We start from the raw sequence: 22,589 nt of genomic DNA on the forward strand, positions 1-22,589 counted from the left end.
GCCAAGTCGAAATATCTTCGATCATCAGATACATGGACTGTGCACATGTTAAAAGGACAGGAGAATGGGGCTAAGTGGACTGATTTTCAAAGAGCCAACACAATGGGTTCAAAGGCCTCCTTGCTTCCTGTAAAATGTTATAATTACTCAGCAGCATTATTTGGAATTACCGCAACCCTAGCTGCTTCAGACCAGAGCTGCCATACACAATTGTCTTTCTTTGAAACTGGATATAAAATACAAAGAAATAAAGAGTTTGCTTTTTATTAATCTATTTGGGGAGGTTACTTGGTTGCTAAGATCTCTACAAAAGCCCAAGTTTTAAGATATTTTATCTCATGTTATATTAATGCCAGGACTCACATGTTACAAGAATGAACAGGGTGCTGGAAGTTTTAACAGTGGAAACAACAGAACCAAGACAACAAAACAATAGCCAATTTAACAGCCCAGTATCTAAAATGTTATATGGTGCAGTGGCACTGTGGTTGCTGCTGAATGCATCCAAGTAGCTTAATAATTAAATACTCAACTTGCAAACAATCCAGAATTTTAGTTCAAGGCCACTGTGCCAACTGACCATCACCTGGGTGAATTCAGTTACTTCTTAGCCAGGCTGTAAAGACTGACCGAACACAAGAGCGGGGTTTCAACACCAAGGAGGGGCACCGGTCAGAGTCATGACTGAGACTACAGCACTGTGGCTTGGAAATTCGTCTCGGGCGGTGGCGCAAAATGGGCAGTATTGGATGAGCCGCCCGTTATAGTGATATAATGTTCCACCGCAGTCAATGCAACTGAGTATCAGGCGCAGCATATAACAGGCAGCTGATCGAATACCGCCCTAAATGTTCTGATCATCTGGCTGTTGAACCCTTAGGAAGAAGTGTAGTTATTGGTTTCCAGGTCTACTGAGGTGACCTATTATGAGCTTTGCTGGAAGTACTACTCTCTCTCAGCAGGGTCGTAGCCCAGGAGCGGCGGGGTCAGAGGCGAGGAGCGGAGGGGTCGTGGCCCAGGAGCGGCATAGCTTCTAACAGCGGGATCGGGGCCCAGAGATGGCACAGCAGAGCTTGATCTCCAGTTGTCTTGGTTAACCCTTGCCACTGGACCAAGGCCTTGCTCTGTCAAGTCCGTGTGGTGGCTATTGGGCAACGTTAAAAGAATTCACGCACGGGCATCTTCCACCCTTCAAGATATAACTCGGGACTGGAATGTCAGGTCCTTCATTGAAACACCTGTGAATTCACTTTTTTTTGGTGTGGAAGCGGGTAATCGTCAACACGAGGGACTGCCTAATACTACTACTCTCTCTAAACAGTGCACTTTATTCTGGTGAACACCAACATAAATATATGAATATAAAAATAGCCCCCCCCCCCCCCCCCCGCCAAGACTGTTAAAAACTGAACATTTCCATTACCTTTCAGTTTATTGTGCTCCGAGTCGGCAGGAAAGAGGACGTCTGGAAAGAGTTTCTCAAAACTGTAGCCTGTATACTTGGGCCTGTTCTCAACATATGTCCTGACTGTAGGCTGCAGCTTCTTCATGAACTCAGAGGCTGGCGTTCCTAATTGTTCAATCACTTTGTTCCATTGATCAATATCTAGAGTTAGGTAGCTGAGAAAAATACTGCAGACGTGGCACACAGGAAAAACAGCCGAGCTGTTTCAATAACTTTAGCATTGTCACTTTGAAGTTACTCGGGTGATATTTGCTTTTTCCAAACTTTAAAATATGAATTTAAAACCATTATATTGAACTATTAAAGCACAGGACTTGAATAACTCTTTTCTAAAATTAATAGACACTGTCCCTCTTTCTCCAAGGTTCTTAAAATGGATGACCAGAAAGCAAAATACTGCAATTGCTGGTAATTTAGATATATACTTACTTCTAACCAGTTTGAATGCTGCAGTGTCATTTTGAAAGGTTATACAAACAAGCTGGAAATTTCCAGCGATTCAATCATCTTAAGTTTACTGTTAGCACCTTGGAAAGTAACGACCCAGGTGGTACACCTAATACAGAAACGTACGTGTTTCAAAGTTCACCATAGAAATTTCAATTGACAAAAGAGACACTGTAGCTTTAAACATGGGTTTGGCTTAGATCCCAACTAAATTACAGCTGCATTTATATCACAGGCATGAATAAAGCACCTAAAAAAGAGGAGGGCGAAAGAAGTTGGAATAAAGGAGATCCAATGCAGGGACACACAACGTGCAATAATGAAACAAGACAGGTTCAATATCAATACAATTGGTTTAAATTCAGAGGCTGCCTCTTTAAATTGTAAAATATTAATACTTTTAGTGTATTGTAAATGTTTGTGTATTACTGTAGTTAAGACACTTTAAAAATGATTATTCATCAGTGAACATAGAACTATATTCATAGCAATATAATATAGCTGTATCAGCTAATCTGAGAATGTGATTTGGTGTTATGTCTTTCTGATTAAGCACAACAGTCAGTTTTCTGGTTTATTCATTCTTGCTTCAGGAGTCCATTTAGACACATTCAATGTGCATTTAACTGCTGGTGTCAAATAGATTAAGTACCAATTGAAATAAATTCACAAGCTACATAATTCTCCTGATGGCTCAACAAGATTACAGTATGTAACAGCAGGAAGATCTCAAGTTCAATCCCTGGTCAGTGCAGAGTTCACTGATCTTGTGTGTGTTTGTGAGAGAGTGTGTGATCTCACTCAGGGGTTACTACAACTGGATTCTAAACTCATGGATTATTAATCTTTGCTGGTTATGTGCAGGAAAGAGACAGAATTAAGTCTGTGATACACTGGGCCTACAGTACAGTCAAGGCTGAACAGTTTACGTTGGGGAAAGCACTGTTGCCTATGGAACGACATCTCAGTGCAGAGGAGGCCAAGGTGAGGAGAGGGAGAAAAAAATATTCACGAGGTGCTGGATACCAAGAAGTTAAATCCGCTTTATTTTGTTTAAATGGAAATATTCCATGCTCTCAAATAACTTGCGCTCAGACATCGGTTAGGGCTGCTCTGTAATCGGTCAATTGCTATTGCCAAAAGAGTCGTGTGGGGAATGGTTTCGACTTCACTTGCATTGCCCCACAATAACATGGCTGAGATCGGAACAAACTCTTGGGGAGAGGGGAGATCTGCAAGATAGGCCCATGTCCTACCGTTCAGAAATGTAGTGTACTGGAATTTCAATGCTAAACCTGAATTTTAAATCACTTCATTGTATCAACAGAAATGCAAGATGAATTAATGGCACATGCAAGGAAAATCGGATAATGCTCTAAAACAGGCTTCATGTGCGATACAACTGCTTCATCCATGCAACATCCTAACACAGGAAGGAAGAAAACAAGTACAATGGCTTGCAAACACAAGGGAATCTGGACTACTAAACTGAACCTTTGAACACTATGCTCAAGGTCAAAGGGAAGGATACGATCTGTACCAGGGAACAACACACCACCTCTGATCATTTCTCCCATGATGCACCCAACTGACCAGATATCAACTGAAAACAAAATGCAATGACATGAAATTAACATGCAGAAATTGGATTCAAAGAAAAAGGTAAAACAGACAAACAAGGACAAGTTGTGATATGACTGACACATGGTGATGAATGCTGGAGAAAGAGGCTGTTTGTGTCTGGCTCCTGAACAGCAATCTTGAATGACAAGAGCGGATCGAGGTTGACTCAAATCCTGTTCAGAAATGTCAATCTTATGATTCTTTCCATGCAATCATCAGCTATTTCTTACCAGTGAAGACATGCTTCAGGTTAATGTTTTTGAATGTGGTCATATAACAGAAACCGGAAATGATTCCCATGAGTAATTGGAACCTCAAGGCTAGACATCACTAAAGGTTAATATGAATTTTATAACAAAAAAAAGTTTATTGATCGCAGCACTAACATTATTTTGTTCGATTCTGTGCAACTGCATGGGCCAGACACATACGAGCAATGTAGGGCTTCGGGAATATGGTCACAACAGATTTAGCATAGATGGTCAGTACATATAAACTTGGAAACATTGTCAAAATAACCAGCAGAGACTGTATGTCCCATCGCCGGATGCAGCCTCTCCAAAGGAGAGATTTGCATTAAGAAAAAGCTACAGGTCCTACCTGGATAATTTGAAATCAAGGAAAGGGAGAGCAATTTAAAACTCATTAAAAAAACTGTATCAGTTGTCGAGGGCTTTGATTTCAAATGGCAAAATGCAAGTTGCCTCAACACAATCACTGCAAGCAGCATTAAGGATACAGTCCCTTCCTGGAAAGAGGATTTTGTGACGAACCATTTCTCCCATTATGCACCCAACAGACCACAAATCCACTACAAGTTTGTAGCATAAAAGAAGGGAGAGTTATTTTGTTGAAGCAGGTTTTTTTTAAACCAAAATTACTGTTTAGAATCAAAACACCGACAAGTCTTACATGTACTGAGTGTGCGGGACACCCAGAAACATTACACAGCTGGAAAATCATATGACATATTAATGGAGCTCCCAATACAACTCCCCCACCTCCCTCCCCCCCCCAACTTTGCAACTATAGCAAATGCAGTAATGACGCTATGTGATGGGAGCACATTTACAGCACATACAGATGGATTAATAAAAAGAACACATCTATGCTCAGCTCATGTTACCATAAAATATGCATTCATTTTACATATTGCATCCCACAATCCATGTGCTCTGGCAGACTCTCCTGCACTACCAATGTTCATTAAAGATTAAGAACTTCTTCAGCATTTACTGGAAACGACTTTCATGAATTTCACTAAATATATTTTAGCATAGCAACGTAGTAGACTGACAAAATACAGCACTGTGAGAATATCAGTTATTAAAATGGAGTTTCTGTTGATGCATATTTCTGGAATTCTCTACATATAATTTGCAGAGAATAAAATAACTCATAATTAAGATACCATTGATGACACCACAATATTAAAATGCAGTTTCCCCACACAGAAGCTGATGTTGATCCCCCTCACTTTTAAGGAGCAGACATGTGGAAGCTGTATAGCCGCTGCCATCTTTTTCAGGATTAAATACTTCTATATTTCAATTGAGTTGGCACCAAACACTCATTTCCGGGTTGTATACTGCTAGCCTGGAATGAATTTCTAACTCAGGGCCCAGAGATGAAAGGTCCATGTACTTTGCAACCCAGTGCCTGTGCCTAGATTAACAAAAAGTCACCACCAGCAAGTGGTCCTACATGGAGCCATCTAGTATAACACAACTTCAGTACCTTTTTTTTGTTGAAAAAGGACTGATTGCTGTTGGGGATAGTATGGAAAGGTGGACTTGAGGTAGAAATCATCCATCTTATTGAATGGCAGAGTAGGCTCGAAGAGTTAAATGACCTATTCCTGCTCCTATTTCTGATGTTCATATGTTTTGCTCTGGGCTGTGCTGTAGTAAATAGGGCAGAGGAGTCTTTAAAACATGGATATTTCAAAATTAAATCTACAAAAATGGTCTAAAATTGTATAATTCTCTGGTTACTAATCAAATTCCTTCTAAAGGGAATTTTATTTAGTTTCACAATTTAATTAAGGAAGGGAGTAAAAGAATTCTTGAACTAGAAAAAACAGCCATCATTACTGGTTTGGAACCAGTTTATAGACTTTTATCAATAAGAATAAGCTTGCAGCAAGTTGGTGTGGCCTTATAACCAATACTCCTTATCCCAACACTGCAGGTTACATCAGGAATTTATCTTCGCCTACTCACATATTCCCATTATTAACCGTAATTAAATCTACATTAAAAATGATTCAAATTAAGAACACAGATGGAAAGACTGGATGAGATTAAAACCCTTCTTTTGAATTTACAGTCAGAAATGTAATTGCAGTAATTTTATCCAGAATGACTCAATAGGGTGAGGACACTACCAATTCACTGGATCCAAGGAAACAAGCTTGTCTTCTATCCCTCCATTTATGCACATACTTTAGTACACACTAACCATTTTCTTTATATCCCATTCCTAGAATGACCTCTGGAGCACGATAGTATCGTGTAACCACATAAGGCGTCATCAGGAAACTAGTTCCTGCTGTTCTTGCTAGTCCAAAATCTAAGATCTTCAGCGTGCAGTCTGCTTTCACTACTATGTTACTTGGCTTCAGATCCTAAAAGTTAGAAACAAAATCAAGTTTTTATTTGGTTGTGGGGGCACAAATTCTAGCCCATTCCTAACAGTATCAAAGTACAAGCGAACACGAGGAATTGAAAACACAGAACTAGTGGTAGAATTTAATAAAAGACAAACACAATATAGTACAGCAATATGACAAAGAGCCCTGGCTAAAAGAGACACTAAAAGTACAGATATCAGGCGTTGAGTGTGATGTGCAGTCAGATCAGAGTTATACTGCTGGTTGCATGTCACTCCTACCTAGCAACAAAGGAGCTGTATGTGAATGCACGAAAATGCTCATATGCAGAGCTCTGCTCACCATCCTGTTAAATTTCAAGGTCAGGACGTTAGGAGGTTAGTTTTGGTTTTAGAAAGTTCCCAGGTGATCTAGCTGACCGCCATAAAACTAGGCTTCCATTGTGCTGCAGCCGATCCGAAACTCAAGCAGCAACGAGACTACCTACTAGGGTTGGTCTCACATCTCCCAGCTTTAGTAAACTTCGCATCAAGATTGTAGACCTAACTCCAGAGTTATACTGCTGCATTTACATTGATACACATCTAAAGCCACTTCACACTGAATGCAGCAGCACAGAATGGCCCTTATTATTAAGCATTCTAATAAATTATGTTTCGTAGGAATAGCTCTTATTAGTTGTACATCTTAGAAGTAACAAAGGGCTCGCAGAGGGTGTTGCATGCATCCCTGCTGCTGTGCAGTAATTCTATCTCTTCGGCTGGAGAAAAACTTTAAAAATCATACAACTAATAATTTTCGTTAATATTCACCAAAGCCAAATAACATTTTCTCATCAGTGTTGTCCAAACACTAGAATTACATTTACAAAGCACAGAGAGATGATCTATTATCTCAGTGGGAAGGATCTGAGAGAGGATTGAGCTGCACTGTAATCAGTTCCTTTCCTACTAGAGAAATACCAAATATATTCAGGGAGGAGGGGAAAATGTTTGGAACAGCTGAAATGATCGCAAACAAGACATAATGATAAAGTCCATACATTGTGTTTTGCTTTTCCTTGTGCAACAGAGACTTTATCAGCTTTACAAGTGGACAAGCTACCTTATGAACTTCCCTAAGAGTCTGAATAGAGGGATACGGGGGGCAGGGTGGGAAGTAGTAATTAGTGGGAGGAGGCTTGTGTGGAATATAAACACCAGTTGAGCCAATTGACCTGTTTCTGTGTTGTACATTCTATGTATAGACCACCTTTGGCTCATACAGATCAAGAAGGGACTCAAAAAAGTTCAATCCTTGATCTGTGCTAAATTGGCTGATCTCCCAAAGGGTGCCAGAGTAGACAGGATCAGGTTCAGCTGCAATATCCTACACAGATCCTGTAGACGGATGAGGCTCACATGGGAATAATGGGCACATTGTCAGGCTACCTGAAGGCAAGCTCTGCCTATGGAACTGTACCTCAGGAAGTGAAACATCTGTTCAGAAGGAGAAAACTGCTCAGAAAATGGGAAAGGAGGAACACAACTCACTTGATCAATGTATCCTGTTGAGCAAAGCCTCGATTTCAAAATTCTCATCCTTATTTTCAAATTCCTCCATTGCCTCGCCCCTCCCTATCTCTGTAATCTCCTTCAGCCCCGCAAACGCCTCCCAAGATATCTGCGCTCCTCTAATTCTTCACTCTTGGCTGTGCCTTCTGTAGCCTAAGTCCCAAGCTCTGGAACTCCCTGCCTAAACCTCTCCGCCTCGCTTTCCTCCTTCAAGGCACTCCTTAAAACATACCTTTTTAACCAAGCTTTTGGTCACCTGCGCTAATTTCTACTTATGTGGCTTGGTATCTAATTTATCTCGCATAATACTCCTGCAAAGCATCTTGGGACGTTTCACTACGTTAAAGGCTCCATATAAATACAACTTCTTGTTGTTCAGTCAGTCCTTGTAAAGAGCATTTAAGCTGTTCTCAACACTTTCTCCTACATTTCCCCCTTTTTCCTGAAAACAGCAGCTATTCATCCAGTAGCCACTTAGTACCTAGACCAAATGGTCTTTCATATGAATCTAGAAAGTGAATGTTGGTGGACTGATTGTGGATGCAGAATAGCCAACCCTATTCTTTCCACTAATACTGACAGCAGAGATTCATTAGATAATAATCAGGAAAGGGAACAAGAGCTGCATTCCCCTGCCTAGCCTAGAACTGAAGCTATAGCGGCTCCACCATGGTTGTAAACACTTCCCTCCTCATCTGTGGGACTTAGTGCCACATGATGCATTTAAATTATAAGGCATGGGTAACTCTCCCTCCAAATGATGCACTTCCAGAACCAAGAAAGTTTGGATCAACAGATAAAATCCATTTCCCACTAGGAGTTTATAACAATATTCTGGCAACTGTTCAGTATTCATTTCATTTCCATGGACTCTGCCTTAATGGATGTTTGCTGTAGCCATAATGTCTGTGCTTATCTGTTCAGGAACTTTTAAGCTCGAGATGCTTTCAGGAAGAACTTCAAAAAAATAGTTGCAGTCAACCTTTACTTTAAAAAAATGCACAAAATAATATGCTGCAATCACAACGATAAGAGTGCAGCAAACACTAACAGAGACATTAAGGAAAAGCTGCAAGAGAAATGTTAATTTTTGCACAAGTCAGCTACAGTACTTTAATCCAAAATCTAATTCATTCCCAAACGACCCAATTGTTGTAGACGGTGTGTGGAGTTCCGCCAGTGATATTTATAAAGAATCCGACACCTTCTAGCGTAGCAACAGTCATTCATAATTGGACAGAAATGATGCAAGGATTAACAACATCAGCACTGGCAGAGGTCCATCATCCTATCTGGGCGCAGGGGAGAAAGAGGGGCAACTAAAAGGGGCAGGAGAAAATACACCTGCATCAATAGGCTTGGCCTTCAACTAGGGGGCAGTTTCAGAATAAGGGGTCGCCCATTTAGAACTGAGATGAGGAGGAATTTCTTCTTTCAGAGGGTCATAAATCTATCGAATTCTCTGCCCTAGAGAGCTGTAGAGGCTGGGTTGTTGAATATATTTAAAGTGGAGATAGACAGATTTTTGAACGGTGAGGGAGTGAAAGGTTTATGGGGAGCGGGCAGATCAGCCATAATATTATTAAATGGCGGAGTATGCTTGAGAGGCCAAATGGCCTACTCCTGGCTCCTATTTCTTATGTTGTAATGGATTGAAATATTAACTGCATCGATGTATGGCATGAACAATAACATTACATGTCAATAAGATGCTTATTTTACAATCAGTTTGCACAAGGTAATATGATCTTGGGAATCATATTCACTAGGACCAGGTCAGGAATGAATAATAACTATAAATTTTAACAACAATCATGTTAGAACATGGGAGTAAAGGCAAGAGTGCAGTTCGGGCATAATAGCCGTTTCCATTGTACGACACTGAGGTTGGCGTGTAAACAGAGGTTGATGCCAGAGATCTCCAAGCGAATCGCACTGGAGATGAAGCAAAACCCTCAGGAGCTGAGGTTTTCATGGCCAAACAACAGATCCCAGACCACAGTGTAGTTGGGATGAAAAGTAGAACGAGGGCACGGCTGAAACTTTGCTGACAAGTTGGGTAAAAATGGAAATTTCAGTAAATAAAAAAAATCTTTCATTAACTTTTTCCTCCAGGGGAACAATTGTAGGAAATCTTCCTAATTGCTTGTCAATCTAAGTGTTATGCATGCACACATCATGATAAAATATTGGTCTTCACAAAGATTTAAACCCAGAAAGCAAGATCGAGTCTTGGAGCAGCCTGTGTAAAGCAGCTGTCCAAACCCGAATCTATCTCAGATGTGATCTGCTCTCATTCGCTTGGTGTGTTACCGCTGCACGTAACAGTTCAATAGCAGAGTCTGTTATCTGCTGCCCAGCAGATAATCAGCAACACAGGCACACCATGCAATGCCATTCCTCATTAAAAAAAATCTGGGTCTACTTTCCAACCCGCAGGACAGGCCACCCTCCACTCAATGGCATGTTCTTTAGCAGCCCTGGGTTACATATCATTGTATATTGCACCGTGTACAATCAAAGAAAAGCGCCCAAAATAAATCTTCTGCTGAAATGCTCAAGTGACTACAAAAATAAAATTGGCTTAAGGCACTGTGAATGCTTTAATATATGTATTGCCTTAAAGCATTAGGCATTTAATTTTTCTAACAGAATTGTTCAGTTCATCTACCGTCAACCTACTTTATCACATAGAAAACAGAGTGTTTCAAGATATTTTTCTATATTATCAGCAAAACTCAAGTTTCTATTGAATTATTACTGAAATGTACTTCGACCAAATACTGCTGAGCTGCTCCACAGAAAGGCACTGAACATGCATTAATTGTACTTCAGCTTAGAAAGACTGTTATCTTTCTATTTCTCAAGCAGCTGTTGGTTCTGTGTTATTTGGCTTTATCCCACATGAACTGCCATATATTGATTGCAGAGCACAGATTGTGCTTGAAGCAAATGCGTGCACAGTCCACCTTCCTATTTTGGAACTGTTGCTCCGAGGTTTTTTGGATATATAGTGGTCACCTCTTACCACGACAAAAATATCTGCTCTGCAGAGAAATCTATTGATTTATCAGAGAATGTTCAAGGCTTAGCTCCCCTAAAATAATTCCAGCAACAAAAACTTATACTTTTTTTTCCCTCTGCATTTCATATTGACTGCTATCAAGCTTAGAGTCATTTTATTTGGAAACTGAAAAGACAAATTCAAGACTAAAAGAATCTTTGTAATGTTACAAGTAAATCTACTCATCAGCTAAATTTTAAACAGATATAACGCAATGTGTAATACCAATGAGTTTCATTTGCATAACACTTGAAAATAACAAAGTACATTTTTCTAGGTCATACTGTGCAAAAATTTGCCAGAATGGTACCAGGGATGAGGGGCTTCAGCTGGTTGGACAGACTAGTGAAGCTGGGATTGTTCTCCTTAAAGCATAGAAAGTTAAGGGGAGCTTTGACGGATAAAACTGTTTACAGTGGTAGAACCAGAGGACACAGATTTAAGATAATTGGTAAAAGAACCAGAGGCGACATGAGGGGAAAAAAATGTATCCAGCGAGTTATGATTTGTAATGTGCTGCCTGAAAGGGGGATGGAAGCAGATTCAATAGTAACTTTCAAAAGGGAATTGGATTAATACTTGAAGGCGGGAAATTTTGAGGAAAGAGCAGGGAGGCGTGGGTCTAATTGGATCGCTCTTTCAAAGAGCCATCACAGGCACGATGGGCCAAATGGCCTCCTTCTGTGCTGTATCATTCTACGATTCTATTCTAATCCACAAACACACAATCTGCTAATTTTAAAATCTTTGAGGCAAGAATGACGTCGGCATTTTAAATTGTTTCAATGTCAGTGTCCTTCACCACTGTAAACCAGTCTGGCCCATTATAGTATGTATAACTAAAACCTCAGCCTAGATTCATTTCAGCTTCTGCACTGGGCATTCTGTCTTGCAAGAAAAAGCAGAGATCAGAATTCAACCCATAGTGCAGGTTTGCATTTCAACAATCCTGTAACAAGCAACAATCATGACCTTCCCCCTCCCACCTTCAAAACAAGTTGGTTACAAAACACATTCATCCAAAATATAATAAACTGAAGAGGGAACAAAACAGCTCTGCTTTAAAAAAAAATTCAACCAGTAAATCTGTTCCAAATCAATAGGAAATTGCTTTAAATACCCCAAAAAAGTCCGTCATCAGACAACTAGCTATTAACTTAGAGCACAAGAGTGTCTCTAGTTGTCAAATAATTCTTCCATCTCTCCCACCCTGTGGGGAGGGATTCCACCTCCCTCTACCTGTCTTAAAATATTTTAATTTATATAGCATCTTTCACGACCTCAGGATGTCCCAAAGCGCTATACAATCAATGAAGAACTTTTTGAAGTGTAGTCACTGTTGTATTGTAGGAAACTCGGCAGCCAATTTTGCGCACAGCAAGCTCCCACAGATAACAAGAAGATAATGACCAGGTAATCTGTTTGAGTGATGTTGATTAAACAATAAATATTGGCGAGGACACCGAGGTAAACTCTCCTGCATGTCTCCGAAATAGTGCCTTGGGATCTTTTACAACCAACTTAGAGAGAAGACGGAGCCTCAATTTAACGTCTCATTCGAAAGACGGCACTCCCTCAGCACTGCACTGGAGTGTCAGTCTAGATTAAGCCTCTGGAGTGGACAACCTTCTGACTCAGAGGCGAGAGTCTTAGGGAAATGAATCAATGTGGTACAAACCTGCAACTTGGGGATGTGCCTTCACAACACACTGCACCACAGCCAAACACCACCCAAAATATCATTGCTGAAAAATTGTTTTGCTAATGGCTGGTTTCCTGGTGATCTTAACTGGTCAAATCTAGATTTAGCACAATACAACATTCAGAAGACTCAACAATGAACATTACTGACCCGGTGTATAATCCCCGCTGAATGAAGGTGCTTGATGCCACACAGCATCTGATACAGTAGATAAGACATTCGCTCGTGGTCCAGCTCCATCTGAATCACCTGGCAGAGATTGGCATCCATGAGCTCCATCACTATGTAACTGTCAGCAAGAAGTCATCCAGGGAGGAAAAAACACATTCATATATCAATGATGAACAATAATAAGGATGCATCAGAAAATGTGAATGTATTGTTTAATTTAGTATCAAACTATTGTCACCTACATCACTAACTGCACTAAAAAATTCATTGTATGGGAAATGCTCTGGGACATTTCAGAAAGGCGTGATACGGTGCTATGTAAATGTAAACTTTCCTTCTTTATACTACAATGGTAAAAAAAAATACTTACACATCTTGAAATTCCTCAAGTGACTTTTGTGGAGTAAATACATTCAGCAAGCCAATTATCTGGAAGACATTGAATATCCTGTAGTTAACGCAACAAACGTTCAATCTGTGATAATTTTAAGTTTATTACTATTCATAGTCTATAATAAGGAAGAGCGTTCAATTTCATTGCTGAAGACATTTAAATTTAATCGCTAATGGTCATTACGAAAACCAGCAAGCAGAACATATCACATAAAAATCAGTTGCACTTCTCAAATTAGCATTTTAATTAGTTAGAAAAATGAATTCCAATCAATAAATTGGAGAAGGTGGAGAACAACGCTATATAAGGCAATTCTGCCATGTCCCGTCAGAAAAGACAGAAAATCTGAACAGTCAAAACAGGAAGTCTGCAATGCGGTATCATTTTTTTTGAGGGGGGAAACGGGGGGGGGGTGGGGGGGGCGGCAGAATTCCACAGCAGTATCCTTTAATTACTAAAGCTATTTAAGGCTTTGAATTCCTTTATGCTGAAAAGCTTTAAAATAATCATGGGACGAACAGGACTTTTTAATCTGGTACGAAACAATAGGCTTTGATGAATTCATGCAACCTACAGAACAGCTGATGTCAATGCATTTCAAAAGCAGGTGAGAGCATGAATTTTATAACATGGGAAATAGATGATTCTCATCTGATTTGCTGCTTCTATTATGTTTTTATTACACTGGGCCAGCGATCCATTATTTTGCTGTTCCAATAATTCCAAACCTCAAGGCAAAAGCAAAAATTATATTTTTTTCAAATGGTGATTCATGGCCTTGTGGGGGAAAGGGCATCTGCTGAGGTACTAAAACATACAGATAAGTAGGTCTCACGTTTGATTCCTGGCCTATTTAGCTAAACTCAGCTAAGATAGCACCGATGCCTCAGTTCCAGTGAGTTAGGGAACAGGAAAAAAAAATCATCAGAGTTCGAGCTCCTGAACATAACCTACGACCTCTGTCGGAAAGCACATACGGCAGAGAGAGGGGAGAGAAAACCAACTCCAGTGGTACCCTGCTCCTGACAAAATGCCTAGAACATGAACTTGTCATCACCAACACCTTGTTCCGTCAGAGGGACAAGTACAAGGCATCATGGCAATACCCTCGCTCAAAGCACTAGCATCTGATCGACTACATTATCGTCCGAGCCAGGGACCGCAAGGACGTGCGCATCACCCGCGCCATGACAGGAGCCGACGACTGCTGGGTGGACCATCGCCTAATCCACTCCGTCATGATCTATATAGCCCCAAAGCAGCGATGGCAATAGAAACAATGCCACAGAAAAATCAACGATGGCGCACTCAAAGACCCAGTTAAGAAAGTCTTATACCTGCCAGCACCTCACTGCCAACCTGGCAACCCTCGATGACCCCGAGACGCAGAGTGCCCACAGCACCTGGTCTGCCCTCAAGTCCTCCATAACCAGCACCTGCACTCGGTCACTCAACCAGGAAACACCAGGACTGGTTTGACGAGAACGACGAGGAGATCCAGGAGCTAATAAACCGCAAGCGTAAGGCATTTCTGAACCTAAAGCATCAACCCAATTTGGGAGCAGCAATGCAGCTCAACAGGCGGCTGGAGGCCGAGGTCCAACAAAAAACCAGTGACCTAAAGAATAGTTGGTGGGTGGAGAAAGCACAGGAGATCCAGCAGTTGGCTGACAACCACGATGTACAAGGTTTCTTCAGCGCAGTCAAGTCCACCTACAGCCCAAGTACCCAAGGCCACACACCACTGCTGGCCAAGAACGGAGAGTCACTCATTAAGAACACCGAGGCAGTCAAGGCCCACTGGAAGGAGCACTTTAAAGATCTCTTTAACCGAGACTCTGCCTTCGACGCAAGTGTCCTCGACTCCAGCGCGCAGCATGCTACCTGCCACCATCTCAACAAAATCCCAGCCCTCGCCGAGGCACTAAAGTATGACGGAAAAGCACTATTGACACGAATGCATGACCTCATCTCTCTTATCTGGAAGGAGGAGAGCATGCCGGGCAATCTCAGTGATGCCGTAATCGTCAGCGTCTTCAAAATAGGGGACAAGTCCGACTGCGATAACTACAGAGGAATCTCCCTGGGAAAGTCATTGCAAGAATCCTCCTCAATCGTCTTCTCCCTGTGGTTGAAGAGCTCCTCCCAGAGTTGCAATGTGGATTTCGTCCACTAAGGGGTACAAAGGACATGATCTTCACGGCTCGACAACTACAAGAGAAATGCTGGGAACAGTATCAACCCTTGTACATTGCCTTCTTTGACCTCACAAAGGCCTTTGACACTGTCAGCCGCGAGGGACTATGGAGCGTCCTCCTCCGTTTCGGTTGCCCCCAAAAGTTTGTCAACATCCTCCGCCTGCTCCGCGATGATATGCAAGCCATGATCCTGACCAATGGATCCGTCACAGACCCAATCCATGTCCGGACCGCGGTCAAGCAGGGCTGCATCATCGCACCAACGCTTTTCTCGATCTTCCTTGTTGCAAAGCTCTATCTCACTCTCAACAAGCTCCCTGCTGGAGTAGAACTAAATTATAGAACCAATGGGAACCTGTTCAACCTTCGCCATCTCCAGGCTAGATCCAAGGCTATCCTCCATCATCGAACTACAGTACGCGGACGACGCTTGCGTCCGCACACACTCAGAGGCCGAACTCCAAGCCAGCGTCAACACCTTCACTGAGGCGTACGAAAGCATGGGCCTTACACTAAACATCCGTAAGACAAAGGTCCTCCACCAACCTGACCCCGCCACAAAATCCACGGCACGGCCTTGGAAAACGTGGACCATCTTCCATACTTCGGTAGCCTACTATCAGCAAGGGCAGACATCGATGACGAGATCCAACACCGCCTCCAGTGTGCTAGCGCAGCCTTCGGTCGCATGAGGAAGTGTTTAATGAAGACCAGGACCTCAAATCTGGCACCAAGCTTATGGTCTACAGGGGAGTAGTGATACCTGTCCTCCTATATGGGTCAGAGACGTGGACCACATACAGCAGACATCTCAAAGCGCTGCAGAAGTACCACCAATGCTGCCTCTGCAAGATCCTGCAAATCCACTGGGAGGATAGACGCACCAACGTTAGTGTTCTCGATCAGGCCAACATCCCCAGCATCAAAGCACTGACCACGCTCGACCAGCTCCGTTGGGTGGGTCACATCATCAGTCTGCCCGACACTCGACCCCTTAAGCAAGCGCTCTACTCTGAACTCCTACACGGCAAGTGAGCCCCAGGTGGGCAGGGGAAACATTTCAAGGACACCCTCAAAGCCTCCTTGATAAAGTGCAATATCCCCACCGGCACCTGGGTATCCTTGGCCCAAGACCGCCCAAAATGGAGGTGGAGCATACAGGAGGGCGCTAAGCACCTCGAGTCTTGTCGCCGAGAGCATGCAGAAACCAAGCGCAGACAGTGGAAGGAGTGTGCGGGCAAACCAGGCTCCCCACCCACCCTTTCCTTGAACCACTGTCTGCCCCACCTGTGACAGAGACTGTAATTCCTGCATTGGACTGTACAGCCACCTGAGAACTCACTTTGAGTGGAGGCAAGTCTTCCTCGATTTCGAGGGACTGCCAATGATAAGGCACAAATGGCAAGCAAGGTCAGCATCTGGTTCAGTAGTGGTGGCCTCTCAGTTGAATATTCTGTTAAATTATGATCTCGGCTCACACGTGAAGATGGTCACTTGGGTGAGACACTGAATAGCTACAGACACCTGTGGAACCGAACCCAGTAACGGTCAGGCACTTTCAGGATGGGTTTAAAAAAAATAATTCTGTCCTGCACACTTCCTTGAGGCTTGTTTCAGAAGATCAGTGAAGAAGCAAAATATTTACATGTTAAATATTGGGGTTATTTAGCATACTATTGGAAATGGTTTTCTCTTAGCTGTGCAACCCTTCATAACTATTTTTGTCTCCGGAAATCAGAAGAGAAGGTTCATGATTTCCAGTTTAAATTTCCAACACTGCATCTCATATACAGATCAAGAGAAATTTGCTTGTGTTTACAATCTGTGCTTTTTTCAGGTAACTTCAGCACTAATCATTTTCTTGGAGGACAAGCTGAAAGTCAAACTTAAAAATGTTCCAGAAAAATTGCAAATTTGACTGCTTATTTTTCATGTGTGCAACCCACAGAGAAATGAAATTATGCACTTACATACATTGCTCGAGGATATCAGATGTGTGAGGTTTTTGACCATCGTTCTCAACTTATTCAGGCACAGTAAAAAATCTCCTCCAACGACTATTCCAAGGGAACTAGACACACTGAATCTTAGCCTTTTCTTTCACTGTAATTAGACCTCAAACCTAAACTTCAGGACGCTAGTCAAGGAATGTCACTTGTCATTTTTTGAAGTGATAAGTTAAATTCCTGCATTTAATTCAACATTTCTCTTGACTTAATCTTTGTAGAATGTTACAAGTTTTTCCAGTACTGGACTAAAAAAAATAATATAAAATATTGATTCCAAAACTTCTATTTTTCCTCATAAAATCTTTTGAATTCAAACAGCTAATTATACAGCATTTAAAAAGTTTAGGTGAAAGGAAATTTTCTTTTTTTTTTAAATTGCTGAATCCAAAGTGACTTGTAGGTCTGTATTTTCCTCCTTCCACCGGAGGTGTATCAGGACAGGACTTCTGCTTCAAGCATGATCCTGGCTAATTTACCTGGGTTTGGGTCAATTATGTTTTTTCCCAGTGATATCTCTGCTCTGTCGAGGGAACGTGCTAATGCAGCACTGCCAACGCGATAGGATGTGGAGTACAGTAGCGTTGTGGATATGTTACCAGATTAATAATCCAGAGGCATGGACTAATCTAGAGAAGGTGAGTTCAAATCCCATCATGGCAGTTTGAGAATTTAAAATCAGATTAAAAAGCTGGAAATAAAATGATGGTATCCGAAGCTGCCGGATTGCCGTAAAAACCCAACTGGTTCACTAACGTCCTTTAGGGAAGGAAGCTAAATTTACCCTGCCTGGACTATATGCGACTCCAGTCCCACACCAATGTGGTTGACTCTTAGCTGCCGTCGGAATAAGGTGGATGAATTAACTGTGTAGATAGCAGTTAACGGATACGATGTGGTTGGCATCACGGAGACATGGCTCCAGGGTGACCAAAGCTGGGAACTCAACATTCAAGGGTATTCAACATTTAGGAAGGATAGACAGAAAGGAAAAGGAGGCGGGGTGGCGTTGCTGGTGAAAGAGGAAATTAACGCAATTGTAAGGAAAGACATTAGCTTGGATGATGTGGAATCGGTATGGGTGGAGCTACGGAATACCAAGGGGCAGAAAACGCTAGTGGGAGTTGTGTACAGATCTCCAAACAGTAGTAGTGATGTTGAAGAGGGAATCAAACAGGAAATTAGGGGTGCATGCAATAAAGGTGCAGCAGTTATCATGGGTGACTTTAATATGCATATACATTGGGCTAACCAAACTGGAAACAATACGGTGGAGGAGGATTTCCTGGAGTGCATAAGGGATAGTTTTCTAGACCAATATTTCGAGAAACCAACTAGGGGGGAGGCCATCTTAGACTGGGTGTTGTGTAATGAGAGAGGATTAATTAACAATCTCATTGTGCGAGGCCCCTTGGGGAAGAGTGACCATAATATGGTGGAATTCTATATTAGGATGGAGAATGAAACGGTTAATTCAGAGACCATGGTCCAAAACTTAAAGAAGGGTAACTTTGAAGGTATGAGGCGTGAATTGGCTAGGATAGATTGGCGAATGATACTTAAGGGGTTGACAGTGGGGATGGGCAATGGCAGACATTTAGAGACCGTATGGATGAACTACAACAATTGTACATCCCTGTCTGGCGTAAAAATAAAAAAGGGAAGTTGGCTCAACAGTGGCTATCAAGGGAAATCAGGGATAGTATTAAAGCCAAGGAAGTGGCATACAAATTGGCCAGAAATAGCAGCGAACCCGGGGACTGGGAGAAATTTAGAACTCAGCAAAGGAGGACAAAGGGTTTGATTAGGGCAGGGAAAATAAGAGTACGAGAGGAAGCTTGCAGGGAACATTAAAATGGACTGCAAAAGCTTCTATAGATATGTAAAGAGAAAAAGGTTAGTAAAGACAAACGTAGATCTCCTGCAGTCAGAATCAGGGGAAGTCATAATGGGGAACAAAGAAATGGCAGACCAATTGAACAAGTACTTTGGTTCGGTATTCACTAAGGAGGACAAAAACAACCTTCCGGATATAAACGGGGTCAGAGGGTCTAGTGAGAAGGAGGAACGGAGGGAAATCCTTATTAGTCGGGAAATTGTGTTGGGGAAATTGATGGGATTGAAGGCCGATAAATCCCCAGGGCCTGATGGTCTGCATCCCAGAGTACTCAAGGAGGTGGCCTTGGAAATAGCGGATGCACTGACAGTCATTTTCCAACAATTCATAGACTCTGGATCAGTTCCTATGGAGTGGAGGGTAGCCAATGTAACCCCACTTTTAAAAAAAGGAGGGAGAGAGAAAACAGGGAATTATAGACCTGTCAACCTGACATCGGTAGTGGGTAAAATGATGGAATCAATTATTAAGACTGTCATAGCAGCGCATTTGGAAAGAGGTGACATGATAGGTCCAAGTCAGCATGGATTTGTGAAAGGGAAATCATGCTTGACAAATCTTCTGCAATTTTTTGAGGATGTTTCCAGTAGAGTGGACAAGGGAGAACGAGTTGATGTGGTGTACTTGGACTTTCAGAAGGCTTTCGACAAGGTCCCACACAAGAGATTAGTGTACAAAGTTAAAGCACATGGGATTGGGGGTAGTGTGCTGACGTGGATTGAGAACTGGTTGTCAGACAGGAAGCAAAGAGTAGGAGTAAATGGGTACTTTTCAGAATGGCAGGCAGTGACTAGTGGGGTACCGCAAGGTTCTGTGCTGGGGCCCCAGCTGTTTACATTGTACATTAATGATTTAGACGAGGGGATTAAATGTAGTATCTCCAAATTTGCGGATGACACTAAGTTGGGTGGCAGTGTGAGCTGCGAGGAGGATGCTATGAGGCTGCAGAGTGACTTAGATAGGTTAGGTGAGTGGGCAAATGCATGGCAGATGAAGTACAATGTGGATAAATGTGAGGTTATCCACTTTGGTGGTAAAAAGAGAGACAGACTATTATCTGAATGGTGACAGATTAGGAAAAGGGGAGGTGCAATGAGACCTGGGTGTCATGGTACATTAGTCATTGAAGGTTGGCATGCAGGTACAGCAGGCGGTTAGAAAGCAAATGGCATGTTGGCCTTCATAGCGAGGGGATTTGAGTACAGGGGCAGGGAGTACAGTTTTAGTCTCCTAACTTGAGGAAGGACGTTCTTGCTATTGAGGGAGTGCAGCGAAGGTTCACCAGACTGATTCCCGGGATGGCGGGACTGACATATCAAGAAAGACTGGATCAACTGGGCTTGTATTCACTGGAGTTCAGAAGAATGAGAGGGGACCTCATAGAAACGTTTAAAATTCTGACGGGTTTAGACAGGTTAGATGCAGGAAGAATGTTCCCAATGTTGGGGAAGTCCAGAACCAGGGGTCACAGTTTAAGGATAAGGGGTAAGCCATTTAGGACCGAGATGAGGAGAAACTTCTTCACCCAGAGAGTGGTGAACCTGTGGAATTCTCTACCACAGAAAGCTGTTGAGGCCAATTCACTAAATATATTCAAACAGGAGTTAGATGTAGTCCTTACTACTAGGGGGATCAAGGGTATGGCGAGAAAGCAGGAATGGGGTACTGAAGTTGCATGTTCAGCCATGAACTCATTGAATGGCGATGCAGGCTCAAAGGGCCAAATGGCCTACTCCTGCACCTATTTTCTATGTTTCTATGTCTGAAGTGGCCTACCATGCAATAAAAAGTGACTAATCACCACCTTCTCTGGACAACTAGGGATGCGCAATAAATGCCGGCCTTGCCAGTGATGCCCATGTCCTTGTGAATGAATAAAAAAAAAAGGACCAACCATTAATGGGGACAGAAGTCCCCTAAATAGTGCTGACTGATTTGAGCAAAGAGCTTTGAAGCAGCCTAGAATCGGTATTTGAGCAATTTACATCGTATGACAGAGGGGTGGCCATTTTTTAAGCTTTCGGTCGGTCCTTTTGCCTTCTGCCACTACATTCCCCATTCCTCCCTCTCCATTTTTCTGGACTTGCCATGTATCGTTGGTTCACGGCCGGAAAGGAAGGAAAAAAAAAAAAAATCGGCCTGTCGCAAGCCCTCTTTCTCAATTTGTGTGCGGTGTGCTAGGCCATGGGGGAATGGCCAATATCCATGCTTAGGGGTGGGAAGAATGAAATGCCCAAAGGCCAATTTTAGGGATGGGGATTTAGCGATAGGCCTCATGGCCCTATTTCCCCTGGGGCACCCCTCTGGAAATACCCACAAATTGGCAGATTTCTGGAGGAAAATCCAGGCTGCAGTATGCAACGTAAAATACCTTGAGCATAGGTGCATGTTTTTCTGGCATTAAGTGAATTTCATATCAGGATCAGGCTCAAGATTAGCATCAGTACTAAACTTGCATTTGACTGGCCCAGTCAGTGCAAGGCAACTTGCTGGTAAAATTAGATGATCTGGCACAGAACACCATCACTGGTTGGACAAATTACATCAATTTGCAGATGGGATACTGTGCGAGTTGCCAATTTCCTCAAGTTGGGGGAATGCCCCCGACCTCATATTGGTCCACTGAAACGTTTAATTACTACATAAGCCACTTCAGCTAAAATATTCGGACATGATGAGAAATGTTTACTTGCAGTAAAGATACAACACAACTAGATTCACCCTGAGCCTGTAAAATCCAAATATTTTGCTGAATTGATCAATGGCAAATGTGGTCATCAGCATGGGATGAAAGTCGGCACAGGAGTCTGTTAACCATTTGCTTACACCCTAAACTGTACAGGTTACATGAATAAGCAAGGCCAATGGGAAAAATACTGCAAAGATTTGCTTTCAAATCAACTAATAAATATTTTGTAGATATTAAAGATTTAAAAAAAAAGGTAAAAACAAAAATCTAGATCGACTTTGGTAATCACTGAAATCAAACAATGTGCTTTGGTGACGTTACTGGGAAGGCGCTCGAGGAATTACTGAATTAGCATCTGTTCGGCTAAAGCACCCTGAATTAGGTAATTCCATGTTAGACGACCTGCCATTTACATGGTCAAAGGACTGCTTAAACAACATTCAAGAAATAGAGGGAAAAAAATCAAAACATGTTCAAGTTAGTCATAAGCCTCTAATGGTTTTTTTTGTAAAGAGAGGTTCTAATAGCAGGACTCATTGATCAAAAACTTTGCTGCGATTTTTCAGGATAAAGTAACATATCAGTGCTACTTACATTTTTGTGGTTGACACACTTCATGAGGACTAATTCTCTGTAAGCCCTTTTCGCATGGGTCTGGTTTTGAAATGGTCGGCTGAGTTTCTTGATCGCCACATTCCTGTCAAGAATCGCATCGTAGGCTGCACTGAAATAGGAAAATAAGATCCCCAGAAAGACCGCGTAAGAAAAG

General features: G+C 42.2%; 1 protein-coding gene across 6 annotated transcripts in view; it reads right to left on the reverse strand.

Moving 5' to 3' along the window:
* The window catches only part of mapk8a (mitogen-activated protein kinase 8a), a 133,126-nt gene that overhangs the window by 25,487 nt on the left and 85,050 nt on the right, over positions 1 to 22,589 (reverse strand). For all 6 annotated transcript variants that reach the window (XR_011588358.1, XM_070865760.1, XM_070865757.1 and 3 more), the window contains 6 exons: positions 22,415 to 22,544; positions 13,007 to 13,065; positions 12,616 to 12,754; positions 5,996 to 6,161; positions 3,444 to 3,515; positions 1,424 to 1,606 (listed from right to left, as the gene is read on the reverse strand). Coding sequence is in view for 5 of the 6 variants with exons in the window: in XM_070865760.1 (XP_070721861.1) it covers positions 1,424 to 1,606; positions 3,444 to 3,515; positions 5,996 to 6,161; positions 12,616 to 12,754; positions 13,007 to 13,065; positions 22,415 to 22,544 (749 nt within the window). In the remaining variant the exon portion in view is untranslated. The remainder of the gene's footprint in view (positions 1 to 1,423; positions 1,607 to 3,443; positions 3,516 to 5,995; positions 6,162 to 12,615; positions 12,755 to 13,006; positions 13,066 to 22,414; positions 22,545 to 22,589) is intronic.

This window comes from Pristiophorus japonicus, chromosome 22, assembly GCF_044704955.1.
Source record: "Pristiophorus japonicus isolate sPriJap1 chromosome 22, sPriJap1.hap1, whole genome shotgun sequence".
Lineage (NCBI taxonomy): Eukaryota > Metazoa > Chordata > Chondrichthyes > Pristiophoridae > Pristiophorus > Pristiophorus japonicus.